Source organism: Aptenodytes forsteri, unplaced genomic scaffold (genome assembly GCF_000699145.1).
Source record: "Aptenodytes forsteri isolate BGI_AS27 unplaced genomic scaffold, ASM69914v1 Scaffold155, whole genome shotgun sequence".
NCBI classification, from domain to species: Eukaryota; Metazoa; Chordata; class Aves; order Sphenisciformes; family Spheniscidae; genus Aptenodytes; species Aptenodytes forsteri.
Window position 1 is genome coordinate 9,012,801 of NW_008794446.1, and position 18,838 is coordinate 9,031,638.

The 18,838-nt window shown below is 36.7% G+C and overlaps 1 protein-coding gene across 1 annotated transcript in view; it reads left to right on the plus strand.

Annotated features, from left to right (window-relative positions):
* The window catches only part of MIPEP (mitochondrial intermediate peptidase), an 82,196-nt gene that overhangs the window by 30,471 nt on the left and 32,887 nt on the right, over positions 1-18,838 (plus strand). Inside the window, exons 11-15 of the mRNA XM_009290288.1 lie at positions 3,992-4,145; positions 5,105-5,182; positions 6,206-6,410; positions 9,997-10,106; positions 16,899-16,973. Coding sequence (XP_009288563.1) covers positions 3,992-4,145; positions 5,105-5,182; positions 6,206-6,410; positions 9,997-10,106; positions 16,899-16,973 — 622 coding nt within the window. The remainder of the gene's footprint in view (positions 1-3,991; positions 4,146-5,104; positions 5,183-6,205; positions 6,411-9,996; positions 10,107-16,898; positions 16,974-18,838) is intronic.

The window sequence follows — 18,838 nt, forward strand, 5'->3', positions numbered from 1 at the left end:
AAGAGTAAAAGTGAGAAAACTCGTGGGTTGAGATAAAAACAGTTTAATAATTGAAATAAAATACTAATGCTAATAGTAATAGTAATAATAATAATAAGAAGAATATACAAAGCAAGTGATGCACAATGCAATTGCTCACTGCTTGCCAACTGATGCCCAGCTAGTTCCTGAGCAGCAGTCACTGCCCCCTGGCCAAGTCCCCCCAGTTTATGTACTGAGCATGACATCATATGGTATGGAATATCTCTTTGGCCAGTTTGGGTCAACTCTCCTGGCTGTGCCCCCTCCCAGCTTCTCGCTCGCAGGGCATGAGAAGCTGAAAAGTCCTTGACTAGCGTAAGCACTGCTTAGCAACAACTAAAACATCAATGTGTTATCAACGTTATTCTCATCCTAAATCCAAAACACAGCACTGTACCAGCTACCGGGAAGAAAATTAAATGTATCCCAGCTGAAACCAGGACATCAAGCATGACTTGCCCTTGGTGAATCCATGCTGACTACTCCTGATGACTTTCTTGTCTTTCATGTGCTTGGAAATGGTTTCCAGGATTAGCTGGTCCGTCAGAAAAAATTTCTGCTCTTCAGAAAATTTTGAGCAGTCTGGTCTCTCTTGATATCACGCTTCTTTTGATTTTTCTTGCTTCCTGTGTAAATGTGGCTTAATTTCATGAAGTGTTTTCAAGGGTGCTGCTCTTGACTTTCTTACCATTTTCATATTCTCTTTTCCTGCAGCTGAACTCACTGGTACATGAGTTACATGTTTTAATTTCCTGCAGCCGTGAAATCCTGATGGTTTGCTATGACTGTGAGCTGTTGGTGGAGTTAAATTTTGATTTACTGAAGTGTGTGTTTGTAGTATTGTATCATACGGGTTCTTTCTCAAAATATCTCGTACAATCAGCTCTCTTCCCCCAGTTGACAGGGAGGAAATGGCACGGAAACCGTGGATGATACTGGGTGTCTGGGGGGAGGAGGATGTGAAGGTACTAGATGGGCTTTGCACATCGTCAGCATAGCTTTGGCAGGGCTGATTGAACTGAGCTCTGCAAAAAGCCCTGCAGAGAGTCCTCATGCAACCGCCATAAGAAACCACTTGAACGTGTCTGTATTACTCCCCTGGTTCTGAGACAATGTTGTAGGTGGGCTTTGTGCTGCACCTGGATTAATAAATCTTTCTGGAACCTAAACCAAGATACGGTAAATTTGAATGGCTCTGCAGAAACCAGTGTGGGACAAGCAGGATTCGGGCAGAGCCAGAACTAATAAATGCTGCTCATCTGAATTGGCTCTGAGGAGATCTAGCTCTAGGTTACTACTCAACTCAAGGCTGAATTAGGACTAAAAGTGATGTATAACTTTGTCTTTTTTTTTCATGTAATTTTTTAGCTATACAAAAACAGTATCATTACCTACTATTTCATCCTTAATTTATTTTGAAATAAATGTTGTAATTTTAAAAATAAGGATAATCATGTTTCCTGGCTTGGAGGGGTGTATGTGGAGAAATCCTGCTTCACATTATAGTAAACTTCTATTGAGACAGTATTTTTATAGTGAACTTTTCATTTATGGTCAGTCCTTAGTTAAAGAAGCAGTTGTTTAATTACAAATGGGAAACTCGGCTTAATATTCATAGTAGTATATAGGATGATGGTATAAGATTTTAAAGTGATGTGACAAAAAACAGTCCTAAACTATTACGGAGGTTGTTATGACTCACTGCTAAAAGGTGTTAATTTTTCCTTTTAATAAAGGATCATTTTAACAGGTCTGTAGTCTGTATGCAGGGAAAGCTTCAGGGCAGAATCAGGAGGACTGAGGCACTTAGTGGTGGATTTAAGTTTTCACGGTAACAATCTGAGCATAGGTGATCACAGGGTGATACTATAAAAGTGTGGAGACATCTGAGATTTACCTACTACAGCTTTCCAAAAAGTGCCACTGTTGAAGGAGCTGCAATTCTTAGGAAGTACTGACTTAAAAATCTCAGGATATTCAACACTGTACAATACACTGCAATTCTGTACTTCTGGGGGGCTCTGGGTGTAAAGCAGTGTCCTTCGTACTCCAAATTTCTGTGGCTTATTACATGGAAATTAGCTCATCTCTTCTGCTTTCTTTTAGAGACTTGCTTCCAGTTTTTTTATCTAACTTGATCTAAAGTGATTTGTCATGCTTATTTTTGTTCTTTTGGTGTAAAGACTTGTTTTGAGTAAGAAGGAAAATGTGTGTATTGCAGCATGCAGAGTGTGAATTTAAGTGTTGCATGCATCTTGAAGAAGTTGTGTCAGTATGGTGGAGGCAAAAACTGCCTTTTTTTTTCTATGTTCTAGTATCATAAAAAAATAGAATGGAATACTTCGGCTTTAGCTTCTTGCATTTGTAGTGTGAAAATAAGCAAAATGCTGTAACTGAGCATACCTGTATTTTTGACAGATGTTGCTATGGTAATTGCAAAATGCTGCTAGAGTAAGTGATAAAGGTAATACAAAGGATACTAGAAAAATAAAACAAAATACAGTGACGTATTCAAGAACGAGTGCTGTGGCTTAGAGAAGTAACTGCACCCTGCTGTGCATCACAGTATAGTGAAGCTGGGTAGTGAATTACAGCTGCAGTTGTAAGCAGCATATTGGCAAATGCAGTATGCCCAGTGGATTTTGGTTTTAGGTCTTTTCTTCTGTGTGTGGGATTGGGAAGGAAGGAAGGGTAGGTAAGTGGATAGGGACTAGTTGACTTTTTCACAGCTGGTCTCTAACTAAGCCTTTTGATCATAGGCCTTAAAATAGCATTGGTTCTCATCTTTGGTGTTCAGCTATTGTAGTCTAGCTGATGCGTGTTTAAATTTCGGTGACTAGTTACCATTTCATTAAGAAGCAAAAGCACAAGAGCATGAAAGAATAAAGATAGAAGGGAGGGACTGTGATTCTCTAAACAGTCTTTACTCTGAGACCTCAGAAAATGGTATAAATGACTTAACACTTGGACTTTGCATGTGAAATGGGGGAGCAAGAACATTTTTGCCATTTGGGGTGCACGCATAATTACACGCAGATTCCAGTTCTGATTTTGCTGTCGTCTCCAGAGAGTTTTGTGGCCCTGAGCAGCTTGTGGAAGGTGTAAGTTTGCAAAGCATTTGTTTGCTTGCTACACTTGTAGTTTGTTTACTTTTTAGGGTCAGAGTCTCAGGAAGTTTGAGCCCAGGTATAGGCTGCATACATCTCTGAACTACTTTTATAATTGCTTTTTTTTCATTCTCAGTTTATGTGTGTGCACACAGATGCATGGTGTCTTCCTCCTCACATGTGTCTTCTGTGCTACAATGTCTTGGACGTACTTAGTTGTTTGATGTTAGGCTCAGGAAGCTTGGCCATGTTTGAACTCCACATCACATACTAAAATCTTCACGTGGCTCAAAGCTGTAAGATACTGTCTACATGGTTCAGAGAGTCCCCAGAGCTTGAGGTGTGATTCATGTGTGGGAGGTGATTGTGTCTCCTTGGTGTTTCTATTGCTCCAGAGAAGGACAAGACTGCAGAGTCAGCAGTGCTTACTGGTTGGTTTCCTGCCCTAGCTGAGGATTTGGCTTACACCACAGCCAAACCAGCTCCATTTTCTGATCAGTCACACGGCACAGCCTTGGCATGGGAATGGCACTTGAGTGCCGTTGGCCTCTTGTGGATCAAAAGCCACAGCCTGGCCACCCATGGTGTTGCTACCTGTTCGCCACATCTCTGAAAATCATAGTCAACATCTGCTGAATTTGGTGTCCAAATTTGAATATAAGAAAAATTGAGTTACTGTGAAGCACCGTGCCGTAACTAGTGTGTGACTTAATTTCACTATTTGAAAAATAAAGCCAAACATGCTCAGTAAGGGCTTTGAGGCTTATCTGGTGTATTTTGTCACATCCTATGACTTGGTGGTGAAGACTGTAGTTTATGTAGCTCAACTAACTGACTGGTTTGGGATTCTTGTATTTCCCTAGGTACAACATTGATCCTGGCTTGTACTGTCCATTTTTCTCTCTTGGGGCGTGCATGGAAGGTTTGAACTCTTTGTTCAGTCAGCTCCTCGGAATCTCCCTTTATGCTGAACAGACACAGAGAGGAGAGGTTTGGTCTGAAGATGTTCGAAAGTTGGTAAGTATTCTTGTTCCCAGCATCTGAAACAACAAAGGGAAGTTAGACAAGATGGTGTGTTCCTCTGAGCCATGAATCAGATTTTATTTTTAAATTACTTGGGTACCTATCAAAAGCACACACTAGTTGTCTAATTTTAGTTGGAAGTTAGACCTCAAGGGCTTTGTACTCTCTCTAAGTGCCTTTTGTATGCTTGGTATTTTATGGCCTTTATAATACGTCTCTGCATGACGGGTGCCTGAATCAGAAGCAGTTTCTCTGTTTGGAGATTATTGTTGTACCTTTCAAGCCGTCCTTTTGAACGAACCCTGCTCGTTTTTTTAGTTTCAATTTGTAGATGACTGTGGACGACTAGAGTGCTGTAGGTGCATATTCTAGCAGTCATGTGTTTTTGCCTCATTTTTTTATTCTGTATGTCATCTTTACTTTGAGATTGTTTTTTACATCTTTATTTTTCAGTCCTCTTTTTAGGGGAGGGTGGAAATAAAAACTTGGGCAATAATTTACTCATCAGCTTCTCAGGTTCCTCTGTTGTGTTCTCTCCATGTATTCACTGCCAGATCTTCTTCACTGGTCTTTCACCTCCAGCAAAAGCTGCTGTTCTTTATATCCTGTGGGTCAATTTATAATTACTCCTTACTCTTTCTATTTTTATTTTCATGGTAAATCAGCTTCTGTTACTGTTGACTTCTTAGAAGTCATTTAGGGGCTATGGTGTTACTTTTAATACTAATCTGTGACTAGTTTTGAGTGAAATGCAGAAATGGCTGTAGTTTGAGGGACAAGTTGTGACTCTTGTATATATTTTTTTTCCAACTAAAATTACCAACAGATTTTACATTAATTATTCCCAGTTTGTCATTTATTCATTACAAATCTTTGGATTAGAATACTGTGTCTTCAATTTACACATCTTATCAGTGCTTTCACTGTGGAAATGATACTTTTTTTTTCTTTAGGCTGTTGTTCATGAAACTGAAGGTTTGCTAGGATACATCTATTGTGACTTCTTTCAGCGACCTGATAAACCACATCAGGTAACATTTATGATCTGATTCCAGTGTGGTTTTTATTTGAGTAATGACCGTAGCATTAAGGGCCATTTGCGTTCAGTGTAAACTTAGTAAAAGTTATCTTGATTTAAAATAAATTAAATTTAAACAGGGAAAGTCTGTAACTGCTAATGTGGTTTTAGGTAAAATATTTTTGTGAGTGACTTTTCATTTAAAAAAAAGTCACCTGATAGGCTGAACTCAGACTCTTTGTTCGACAGAATGACAGGCACTATGAAATGTCATAGAACTCTGTTTAGAGAAATGGTAGATTTTTAAACACCTATTTTCTGGCCTACTATTTACAAGTAAAAACAATCTGAAATTTTAATACTCTCTAAAGTCGAAAGGTCCTAATGACAACTAACTTTTATTTAAAATTCTACTTAAAACTGTAGATGGTTCCAACTGTTGTGGCTCACTCATTCATGCTGCCTAGTGCCAGTATATTAACTATACGGTGCAGTACAATAGACACTTCACTCTGTAGAAGCATCTGCAAATTACCACCTTTAGCGAGGTGGTAAGTGGACAAACTTTAACTCTACAGTAGTTTAATATATTACTCAGTTTTGCTAATATTTCACAATACACCACAAGTGCTGTGCAGTATATTTTATAAAGAAGTTACTGCTGAAGAATGAGGAGAGAACTTAATCTATAAATTATGGATTTGGCACATCAGTAAATTTCTTTGAGCTAGTGATATTTTTTAGAAAAATTGAGAGGTTTTGATAATTCTAAAAAAACCCAAAAAAATTTTCTAAAAGCAACACAGTCTTGTCTTTTTATGGAATAAGGTAGTTCCCTTATGAAAATGAAGCAAATAATAAAGATGGAGAAACAGTGTGGTGCTATTGAACAACACTGTTAATGATCATTGAATTCAACTTGTGTAACTGAGTATATGTTCAGATTTGATTTAATAGTTTAATAATTTCATCATTGTTTTAATATCATTGATATAATGACATTGGCTGTCCATATGTTTGCTTTTATCTTGAAAAGGATTGTCACTTTACAGTTCGTGGAGGCAGGCTAAGGGAAAATGGAGAGTACCAGCTGCCTGTAGTTGTTCTTATGCTTAGCCTGCCCCATTCAACAAGGGGTGCGCCAACGCTACTAAGTCCTGGCATGATGGAGAATCTCTTCCATGAAATGGGACATGCTATGCATTCTATGCTGGGAAGAACTCGGTACCAACATGTGACTGGTAAGAAAGTTAGAATAGTGATTTTTTTTTGTTTTAGTTAAATGTTTAATTTCTAGAAGAAGGGAGTAGATTAAAAAAAAAAAAAAGAAAAAAAACCAAAACAAAACAAGAAAAAAAAGATGAGCCAGAAATGGTTGAGTCACGTTGATACATCTACATCTTTGATGACTTGAAAATACAATATCAAATCCACAGATGCTATCTAAAACCCAACCAAACAACACTTGAATATTCTTCTTCTCCTAAGAAGAATTAGGCATTTGTATCTCTTCTTTCTGTACTGCTAATTTCTGTTCTAGTGGTGGTATCCATTCTTGCAAGTTTGCCTTATGTGGAGTTTATAGTAATGGAATAGTTGGAGGATTGAAAATAAATTGAGCTAAACTTGTACCTAGTGTAAAAGCACAATGAATCCTGGGTTGGAAATGATTTAGGAAATTGAATTAAGGAAAATTAGTAAATTAGCTCTTGCAAAGAGCATACACTGGCAGTATGGAAAATCTGTAAAGCCAGGCCTTTTCTAGTTGATTCTGAGTTGATAAATTAAAAATGTATTGTATTTGCAAGCATGCTTAACTGGTAGGCCTTTTTATCATACGTAAATGAACATGAATGAATATGCAATCACAGCTTAGTGGATGCACAGAAAAGGACTATTGCCTTTTTTCATTAGTCCCTCTTCTGAAGCAGTGGCAATGAGTGTATTGGCTGACAGTTCGCAGGCTGCTGTGGCCTTCTGCAGTTGTGGCAGAGGGGTCAAAGACACGTTCTGGCTAAAGCTGCTTGGAATGCTGCTTTTCTTATCTGCAGGCAGCTTGGTATATCCTCTTCTATAATAGTGTGTTGGAAATCCCATTTGCAGTAGACATTTGCTTATTAAAAGAAAAAAAACCACAACCAAACAGATGAAATTGTAGCTCCCTTGTCTGAAGGATTTTTTTTTTATGTTTTACCATTTTTGTATTATGCTAATGATACAAAGGGGAGTCCATGGTAGAGTTATGTGTTATCAACAGATACTTTGCACCCAGTGACAAAATATTCTTTCTTAAGATGAAAATTTACTTAAAATAGACAGAGCTGTTTGTAAGTATGTCACTACTGGACATTGTTAAAACAAATGAACGCTGTATATACTCTTTCAGTATAAGCTCTGTATAGTCCTTGGGACGGTTAACTGCTCTCCCCCATCCCTTCCACTCATATGGCCTCGCTCTTTTTGACCTCCAAGGGTACTTGTATGCCCAAAGTAACTGCTTTAGTGGGGTTCTACTGTTGCAGTGGTGAATCGTATTCGACTACATGTCGGAAAGTCTTGAAGGGGCAGGAAATAGCTAATTTTGAGGCTGAAACTTGCCATGAGCCCCCGTGTATGGTTTCAGCATTGCCTTAGCTCCAGGCAGTCCTGCATCCCAGGAGATTTCACTCCAGATCTAGCGTTGCAAAAGCAGCGTCAAAGGTCAGTCGTGTTGTTTCTGCAGAGAACCTTTTTTTTAGGGTTTGGAATGTGTGACAATCAAATGGCTCATCCCACGGATGTCTGTTAGGGGCCATCTGCTCTCATGAGACACTAGGGTGGCAAAATGTGGAAACAGGATGACTACAAGGAATTATGAGAACAAAAAAATTGACATTCTAGTTGAGATGCACTGAGTATTTTGGTATCTTTCCTACTCTCCCCCGCCCCCCTTTTCTGATTAACATTCCCAAATATTCAGGAACCTATTCTGCTGCTAATGGGCCCAAGACTTGGATAATACTGTATGTTTTTGACTTAAGATGTGCTTCTTTTTACATTAATCTGTCATTTTACTATATGCATTTCTTGATTGTTTAATGCATATGTGTGTGTATAAGATTTTTTAAAATCTATTTTGTGTTCCATTTTAGTTTATCATGCAGTACAGAATACCTACATCTGTTTTACAGGAGGACTAACTTATCCCAGATAACTGCCCAACCTTTTACTTTTCTGACTTTCAGATAATGTAATTTTTCAGGAGTCTTTTTAATGGTTATTAAAAGAATTCTGTCACTTTATTAAGGAGCACTGAGAAAGCATAAATGGCTAAGGGAACATCAGTGTAGTTCTGCAGGCATTTGTTTTGGGACTTGCCTTGTTTTAGGCTTTTTTAAAATTATTTTCAAACAACAACAAAAAAGTACTAATGAAATGTGATGGCACAAAAGAAGGATTTGGGGTATTGTATAAGAACTGAATGACTGGATACTACAGTGTTAGAAGTAAAATGCAATTCAGAACTACACACTGCAGATCATGCATTTAAAGGTTACAAAGAGAATTTATGCTATCAAGTGGATATTTCAACAGTGGTAGAGGAACAGAAGAACAGTTTTATGTGTTAATACAGAACTACAAATAGCTAAAGTGTCTGTGAAAGGAGCAAATGTGGTTTGAAATTACAACAGATGTATCTAACAGCAATAAGTATTAGAATGATTAAGAAAGATACTGGTGAAACCTCATGCAATGCTTGGGCATGGTTTTGTGTCTCTGGTCTGAAGGTGAATTGAAATTGAAACAGGTGCAGAGAAGAGCTAAAATGGATAGTCTTTTAGACTTTATCTCACCTTTGGATAATGATGGCTGAGAGAATATAGTTTCTCTCAATTTAGGAGGTAAAAAACTGTGGGAAATGCTGTTTATACTAAAGAGCAGTATTGGTCTGAAAACATTGAGTATAAACAGATTATGAATTCAGATTAAAAATTAGAGAAAGATTTGTATAGATCAAAGGAGTGATTTTAAAAAATAGTCTTCAAGAAAGAATAGTAGAAGCACAAACCGTACTTACATTTAAGACTAGTTTTGAATGTTGACATTGTCTCTAGCAGACAGGGATAGAGGTGATGACCCAGTGGGTCCATTATTAAAGCAACAACTTTGTACATCTCTAATACAGAAATTAGAAATGCAGCTTTGATTTGGTGATGTGTTATACTTCTTAATAACTTCCATTGTGTACGGTGCTGATAAAGATTAGAGTAAATAAGGTTTTTGGGAAAGTGCTTTTTGAAAATACTGACTGCTAAGATATTACCTCATTGCACTAACTTAGAACATGTCTTCAATCTGCAAGAGTGTTCCTTGGATGAATGGTATTATAAAGCGAGGTTAATATAAAGCATAAGTAAGCTCAGCAAACAGATGGAAGCTAAAAATTGTAACTGTGAGTGGGATTAAGGCAGAGTTTTATTTACATTGTAGTTTGATTTAGGTTTAGGACACTTAAATAGATTTGGTGTTTCATGTAGGGCCAGTTTGGCTGCAGTCTGGTTTAGTTTAAAAAGGGTGTGATCCAGAGCTTTATAAGGTGCCTCACCCAGCTGTTCAAATATTTTGTTTTACTTTGTGATTTATAGTAAAATGTGTAGGATTATAATGAAGCTTTTCTGGCAATATGTACAATAATGCTATGGAAATAAAATATTGACTTAATAAACGAAAGAACATTAAAGTTCACCAAAAGTCCAAACTGAAAGTTGCAAAATCTTTTGGGAAGAGTTAACTATTTGTGTTAATGAAAATAGCAAATGCTAATGTGTACAATTATTCTACCTCTAGGAACCAGATGTCCTACTGATTTTGCTGAAGTTCCCTCAATTCTGATGGAGTACTTTGCAAATGACTATCGAGTGGTTAACCAGTTTGCAAGGCATTATAAAACGGGACAGGTAGGGAAAATTAGTATGTAAAATATTGAAAATAGGAATAAATGTATCCATCAAAAGAATCACATTTTCATGTGTTATTTGTTAATAATGTTTAAAGTAGAAATAAACAATGGATAGAGATTATTTTAATATTATAATTTCAATTCAGAAAAAATGTTAATATTCTCATTGCAGAAAAGATAAATGTAATCTGTAAAAGAATACCAGATCCTTATATCCAAGGTTCCAGTTACATATTTAAAACTTTCAACCTTTTTTCCCTACAAATCTTGTGTAGTTTCTACACTACACAAACTTAGTGTAGTAGGTGAGCAATTTCTGTGTGAATCAAGTTATGTGGAATTTTTAATTTAATTATAGATAAGTTCTGACAAAAATAGTCATTCTTCATTGAACCTTCTAAAGTCTGTCTTAAAATAAAGCTCAGGTACCAAATCATGGAAATAAATGAAAATGATCTGCAGTGTTTAAAAACTCCCATTTTTAGCACAGTGTAGGGTAGTGATTGAAATATTTTATGATGAAAAGTGTACTGCTTTATTTAGAATTCGGTTAAGATCAGGATTAGTTAGATTCTGGCAGTCATGAATCTCTGCATTAAAACTCTGATCCTTTTTTACATAAAGCTATTCTATGCAAGTCTAATGCAAGAATCTACTTTCTATGGGAAATTTAGTAAACAGTGCTCTTTGGAACAAGGTGACTTTTGGTGGTTGCTTTAATGCTTGGCAGCATAACATGGTTTATATTTGTACAGCCATTTCAAAAATACAAACCAGTAAACAATAACAGAAGATCTTTTTCCAGTGCTTTTGATTGAGGCAAGTTTCAGTGTACTCAAATGCAATGGTTGAAGAATAGACTACCCATCAATGCAAAAACAAGAAAGCCTCTTAAAATTGTGTAGTGTTACACTTTATTGAAGCTTTTTATCCAATACTAAGCATTCAGTATATTTCAGTATTATGAAAGTGGAATTATGTTTGCCTCCACTGTAACAGTTAGAAAAATAGGTTGCGTAACCTCTATTTTAATAGATACTGTCTGAGAAATTTGCCTGTAAATCTGGTTTTGTTTTTTGGGGTTTTTTTTGGTTTTTACAGAGCAATCAATTCTGCAGAGCACTAAGAAAGTCTCCTTGAAACCTGGAGTTAAAAGTACTCGGTTCACAAGTGTTCATCATTTGTATGTTTGAATCCACATACTGAAATACAGTTTTCTAGTGTTCTCTATAAAGTTCATGTAGTGTTTAAACATTGTGGAGTTAATCTGATTGCATACAAGTTCAGAGAATGAGCTTGACTAAAACATCTGAAAGAGATTTGTGGAACATTATTTATGGCTTTGTATTTTCAAAATGGCTTAACAAATCTAAACCATGTTTAGTTGCAGTGCAAAAGCTAACGACCAGGCGCTGTGTCCCATTTGGCATTTCCAAAAACTTACTCCATTTATTGGTGGTGAAATCTTGCCCTTTCAGAGAGCAATTGAGAGAGGTTTAATGTAGAAATTCAGTCTTGAAGGGGGCAAGAATAGATTATGCTGGAAGATGAGAAAAAGAGCCTGAAACTGCTGTGTGGCTCTTCAGGGTTTTAGACTGCTTCCTTTTAATTGCTTTTTTGAAAATTTAGGATGTATTTTTAAGCCATTATCCAACATATATAAATCTGCTTTTGCTTATGTTGGTTCATCTAAGCTAGTTTTAAGAATCTGATATCAGATTTCCGTATCTGTCATTTAAATACAAATACATTGAAGTCATCTTTTCTGTTCCTGAAATTCAGTGGTTCTTACAGGAATTACTTTTATCTATTGTGTATATGTTACAAAGTACTTTGAATAGAAAATCCCAGCTCTCTTATGTTTACAACTTCACAAAAATCCTTATGGGGCTTACATTTTCTGTCTTTGTTCCCTGACTAATTTTTTGGTGTGCAAATGGAAATTTGAATCAACATTTTCTTCTCCAGTTTTTTAGTTATTTGAAAGAAAAATGAGTCCACTTTACCCCCTTTTCAAGGGGAAGTAAGGAAGGTAGATGAAACAATTAAAATGTGAAATTTGTAAAACCATTTCATCCAATGTTGTTCCGTATGAGAACTTCCATTAGGTTTCTTTTTATGAATAAAGAGACTGAGCTTTTCTGTGCAAGAAGGATCTTTCCTGCAACAACTACACCAACATAGCTCTGCTAGATGTTGACAGAAGGAGGGTTTTTTACCGACCTAGCTTGTTGAGGACGCAGTGCAGATAGTTTGAAAAAACATTTTTGCATGGCTGCATCTATGCTATAGTTTTTGCATATAAGTATTAGGGTGATGTCATTTTTAACACTCCTCCTTAACATAATTACATCAGAGAAATTTGGTAGCGTAGTCTCAGCTTCTGATTACAATTGGCTTTTATGGCAAAGGCAGAAGGATTGGTCCTGAGCTGTAGTCCTCACTGAGGATCAGTGCTTATGCTTATGGGAAGAGGAGGGGAAAGAGGTAGTGTTTTGATTATTAAAACGTATGAACTGTTGAAAACTCTTTTTTAGTAGCATTGCAGAAAAAGGGTTTCGTGGGTAGGCTTTCAGCGATGAGAATGCATTATGCATACAGATGTGGATCATGAGGATCTGGTCCAAAATATCTTGAAGTTTAAAGAAAGCCTGTCGTTGCTTTCTGTGCATTTTGGATGGTTCTGCTGTTGAGTACTGAGGAGCGAAAAAGCTTGCAAGCTCTTCTGGCAAAAGGAGGAAGTCTTGTGAATTTAGTTCAAAAAGCTGGCCAGCACAAAAATATTTGTTCCAAGAAAGTAGCTAGCCTGGTTTTCCTTTCATCTTAAAGATAACTCAAAACAGAAAATCCTTGAGGAAAAAAAAAGGAATAGAGAGGACTGTGTTAATTAGTTACTCAAGTTGAATTGCTCAGGTAAGCTCATGAATTCAAGCTGTACCAAAATGAGGTCATAACAGTGCTTAAGCAGACAATCTGGTGCATGCATACCATTCTGTATCACTGTGTGTGTTTGTTTAATTCCATTTGTTAAGTGCACAGATATGTGGTAGGTCTGTCGAGCTAGATCATTTTAAGCTTGTGTGTCTTTGGAGGCTCTCTTGAACAAAGGACAGTATTTCAGCTGTTCAAATTTGAACTGACTTCCTTTTTCACAGAGATGGAATTACAAAGGCAGTATTGTATTAGCATGATTACAAGAATAAGCCCATAGATAGTAAACAGTCATAATGTGTCGTGGTTACTACACAGCAGTAAGGAGTTAAGCATGCTTTGGGACAGAAGGAATTCTGTTCTTTTAGCCACCATGGCAAACATGCTGAAAAATTCATGCCAAGATCTTAAAGTTACTTAATACAGAAGGATGGAAAAGTGGAACCCGAAGTAAAGCATGTAGTGTTTAAATTTAAAAAATGGAATGGTTAATCATTTAAAACAGTTTTAGCCAAAGCTCTGTGAAGTCTTTCTTTTAGAACGAGGATGACAGTTTGATTCTGGTTTTATTGGAGAGCTCATCTTTCAGGATAAGTAAAATAATCCTGCTGATGCATTTTTTTTCTTCACTCAGCTGCTTATTAAGGGGCTGTATGAAATTGTAGTGGAGCAAGGAGAAATAGTTTCTGTTGTCTGAAACAAGTACATCTTCCTCAGTACGTTCAAGACCTCAGCATATCTCTATGCCTGACATTCACAGAAACAAACTTTGGAGAGGAGTGGTGATCTTTGAAAAACCCTCTGGAGTCTAATTTTAGTTCCCTGAAAACTTAAATTTTAAAATCCCAAAGGTGCTTTGGGAAAAATAAGTGATGTCCTTTTTATCATTCTTTCAATTTAATCTAATTTTGACAATGTTTTTCTGGTGCCAAATTCGCTTGGCTTGTGAATTATGATCACAACACAATCTTTGAGCCAGATCAGTAGCACTGATAGATTTAAACAAAAGAACATTTATGTCTTTCTCCTGTGCCTTTTTGTCAATAGGTATTGTCATAAGAGTGATTTGTAATTTCCTGTTGATTTTAATCTGCTCAAACAGTAGAGCTTGATCTTCAGAGCAGAGTGAATCTACATTGTTTGTTTGATATTCATATGGCTGCAAAAAAGATAAGATTTTCTTGGAGGCTTTTGGTATTACCTACATTTTACTTGGTCTCTAGAAGGTGGTGCTAAGCCATCCCCCATGCAGAGATATTTTAGTACATTATTAATGGTCATTCTGTGTCTCCCCTCAGGAGTTCGATTTAGAATAGGATAGGTGCTTGTAGCAGAACATAAGGAAGAAACGGGTGAATGCAGAGGCTGCCTTTTCAGCTGACCTCAAGCCGGAGAAGACTGCTATTTGCAGTACAGTCAAAAGAAGACAAGATTCTCTTGGGTGGAGAGTCTGTAAGAAATGCTTAGCTCTGAACTGAGAATTAGACCTGCTTCAGTTGTTTCTTGAGCAGGGCTGGATGTGACCAACTCTCCCAGGGAGCACACAAAGTCTGTCCACATCACCAAACCTTGCTGCTCTGTGCCCCAGTGAACTGCAAACTTGGATTTCCCAATTCAGTTGAGGATCTGTGGGACTGTGGTTTACCAAAATGCCAATTAGAAATGTCTTAGTGCCTTTTGTTCTATATATTTTGTGTATCAGCTGAAAGCCTGTGCGTTTAACTTCCTCTTACCATCATTTAATATAGCCGAAATATAAAATTGAAAATCCATTATGTTGAAAGAGCTGGTTTGACCTTACTGGTAGGAGTGCTCTTGGCTTTAACACTCTTAAATGACAACTGAGTAAAATATACATATTTGCTGTTGCCAAGCTTTTGGATGTTCAGCTTTTTTAACACTGACAAATTAGAGTTTAAGAACTCCCATCCAGTTTTCTCATACTTTACTGTATCCAAAATACAGGTGCCCCTAGAATAAATCAGTTTTGTTTAATTCCATACTGCAGTACTTCACTAGGAAATGAAAGCCTCCAAAAACCTGCCAAAACTTGCTGATAGGTTTGGTGCTTAATAACAAAATCTGTTCAAAATTCTATGGATTTCCTTACAGAAGGGTTTCTTGCATGACAACTGAAACTGTGTTATTGCAAACCCACATATGCTTTAGTTCCAGGATGAAAAGTCGTTGAAGTGCATGCCTCGCTCTGTGTAAGAGGATGAGGCAAGAGGTGTTCATAGAGCCAGGAAGAAAACTGTCCAACCAAAATACTTTTTACCATTTGTAGTTTTTTTTCTACTTTGCTTCTTGCAGTAATAATTTTTCTACATAATTAAGTAGTATTTTGAACAATACTAAATCCAGTATGGAACCTCAAGGTAGTCAGCTACTAACATCTTTATTACTATGGATAACTGCCCATTTAATCTTACTCTAGTAGTCCAAAATCATCATGTAATTTGAAACAGAATTTTTGTATTTGGGAAGGGAAATACTGGCCTAACAAGGATATACTGTAGGACAGACTTCATGTTCATTGGTTCATTTTTCTGTGTTGAAATTTAACAGCTGTGCACATTTATGACAGGCAAAATAGTGGGTAGTGTTCTATCCACCCAGCTAACATTTGTCTTGGAGAAGAGGTTACAAGCCTTGGCAAGCTACTGCATAAAACAGCTGTGCAACTTGAGAGTTTTTCTTACCTGCTTTAACTTCCAGATTCCACAGAGTTAATTGATAACTTTTTCCTCACTTATGTGTAATTTCTCTGGAGTTGGGTTTTTATTCTGTGAACATTAACATTGTTTGTCTTGAAGTCATATCATTTGCACAGAATCTAAACATATGGCTCTGCCATCAGCATCTGTAGACTTTCATGTATTATTTCTTAAACACTTCAACACACTGTAAGTGTAGGTATGCTTTTAGAGTTCAGTGTAATACCAAACATCTGTATTACATTGTACAACTTGTAGTAACAATGTTTTAGCAAAAACCCAGTTATTTTAACCATATTTAATATGTTCAGTTAATAAAACTGCTAGCAAAAAAAAGAATATGCTTACTAGGAGAAACATTTATTGAAAAGCTTCAGGAAGCAGCGGAAGAAGTGTAAGGTCAAGCATTCATATACAGAAATTCTTAAAAATCTGGCATTAAAAAGTCTTTGGATGTACTTGTAGACGTCTGGATAGAAAGTAAAAAAGAATTTGCTTAATGACTTGAAAAAGGTCTCTGACTTTCAGCCTGTGATGGCATGGATAATTTTATTGCCATAGATGTGGAATAAATTCAACTTTGTTAAAAATTTCAAAGGGTAAATATTTACTGTTCAGTATGACCAAACATTTTTATGTGGGTTAGGGTAGAAGGCCTGATGCTGTCCTAGTTGAAGTTACGAAAACCCCGCCAGCTCAATGGGAGTTATGTGGGCCTCCGTGTACACCTAAATGCATTATGCTCAAAGACCAACAGGAGAATCTATTAAAGTATCTGCTTTTGAAGATTAGTCAGGATGACCTGGGAGGACTTTAACTGCCCCATCTGTTCTTTATCTCTAAAGATAGTCATGCTATTTTTAACAGGCATATAAGGGAACATAGGATCAATTCATAGAAAAACACACACTGAACACAGTGATTTCTTGATTGCTATGTAAATTACTGCTGATATTTTAATTGCCCATTTACTGCTTTGTTTAGCAAGTGAGATTTCCTTCCTTAATGTGAAGTACTTCAAATATGTTTTTATTACCACCAGGAGTCTTTTTTTGCATCTTCAGCCTTTTCTAGTAGTAAGCATACTATTTACAAATATACAACAATTCTAAATATGTTCTGACTTTTTTTTTTAATTCAAGCCACTACCAAAAAACATGGTGTCAAGACTATGTGAGTCCAAAAAGGTGTGTGCTGCAGCTGATATGCAACTCCAGGTATGTTCTTTGCATTCTAGTCTCTACTCTCTATCCAGAGCTTACAGAACGTATTTTAATTCTTATAATTTTACCAAATTTCTATTTTAAGGTAGAGACATTATAGAACTATATGCAAATTAGTGAAAATTAATTCATTTTGATATTAATTTTCACGTTTGTTTTTGTGAATGTATTCTGTGTTGCCTGCTTAAAGCTAAAGGTCTAAATCTGTAGGAAAGTATTGTGAAAACCACAGCTTTTGAAAATGGTTGGATTATCAGAATTCCCAGATGTGGTTTAAGATTGAGTGCTTAAATTAACAGAATCGTTTAGGGACAACTTGCAGTAGAGGAAGTATTTGTGTACCTTTGGGTCATTAAAAGTGTAGCAGGACTGAGAGATACAGGCCACCTTAGTAAAATCAAACCAGCTCATTTATTTGGTAGAATGTGATTTGAGCTCCTTGTCTTCTGCAGCTCCAGTATGAAAGTGGCAACGTGTTACTGCCATCAAAACTGGTGGCTGAGCTATAAGGTTGTAAGACTTCTCTCTCACAGTGTTGGGAGCAGTGATTAAATTTATAAACCTTTATTTTCTGTGGTTGATCAGTCATTCCCATAACAAACTATCAGTGTTGCTTTTCTTCAAAGGAAGTAAAGGAAATTAGGGTTCTATGTAAAATGGGTATTTAGGTTTTTTCAGTCCTGCAACAGCAGTTCTCAGATGTGAACAGTAGCATTAGCATCCAGCCAAGTTTTTTTTACAGTGAGAGTTTGGCTGCATTTAGTATGCTACAAGCTTCTGCTGTGTGATTTTTGTGATTTTGTTTTCTTCTTTGTTAAGCCAGAAGCATATAATTTTTCTTTTTACAGTTGACCTAGTGTTTAGGTGAGATAACTCTGCTAGTACCTTAATAAAGGGTAGTCATTATTTTTGAGATGTGGAAAGAAACAAATTTAAAGATCAGATCTTTGTAATTCTTCACTTTGAAAAGTGCCCAAATGATTGCAACCCTGTCTACAAACATGAGTTGTGCTGGTTAACTGAAGTTGATTTAAAAGAAAAACTTAGTTAAATATTTGCAGTTTGCTCTGTGCAGTTATTTATAGTGATTTAAAACTAGTTGGAATACTGGAGTGTGGACCTGTAAATGTATAAGTGTCAGTTACACTGATCAAACCCAGACTTAACACTGTTCTCAGTGTATACATATATTTTTCATTGGTTAAACTTAATGGATTTTTGAATTATGCTTTCAGTGCAGTGCTGGCTGTCAGTGGCCAGTGTTGGCTGTGCAGGTGTGAACAAGGAGGGTGCTACCTTTGGCTATACCTCTGTGACATGAAAATAACTGCACCCTCTCTACAGGTCTGATTTTGAAATGCACACTCTTGGCTCTGAAAGTTTCTCATACAGAGATAGCTGAGAATCCAGAAAGAATGTGGGCAAGAATATAATTAATTCATATAGGAGGGTTTTTTTGGGAAAAAAACAATTCTGGATTAAAATAAAATTCATACTAAGAATTCTTAGTGGTGGACCTCTATTCATGAAATCCACCAACACAGAATAATTTGCCAATGTACAGACTAGTAACCACCAAAGTAATGATCAAGTGCTTTCACATGCACCCATTCTTTTCTGGTGTGTCCATAACAGCTATATATAGATCTGACAGATTTCCTTTCAACTTTTACTATGTATTTGCTATAATCTTGTCAAGGTTTGAGACCAAATTGACAGTGTGGGGGCTAAATGGGCTTGGATACCAAGAACACTTTAAGTCACAGATATCTTAACAAGTGACATGGCCTCCCTGTCCTGTGGCGGGGGAGGTGGCGTGGTCCACAAGTCAGTCAAGGAGGGGCCATTGCGTCGGTCCC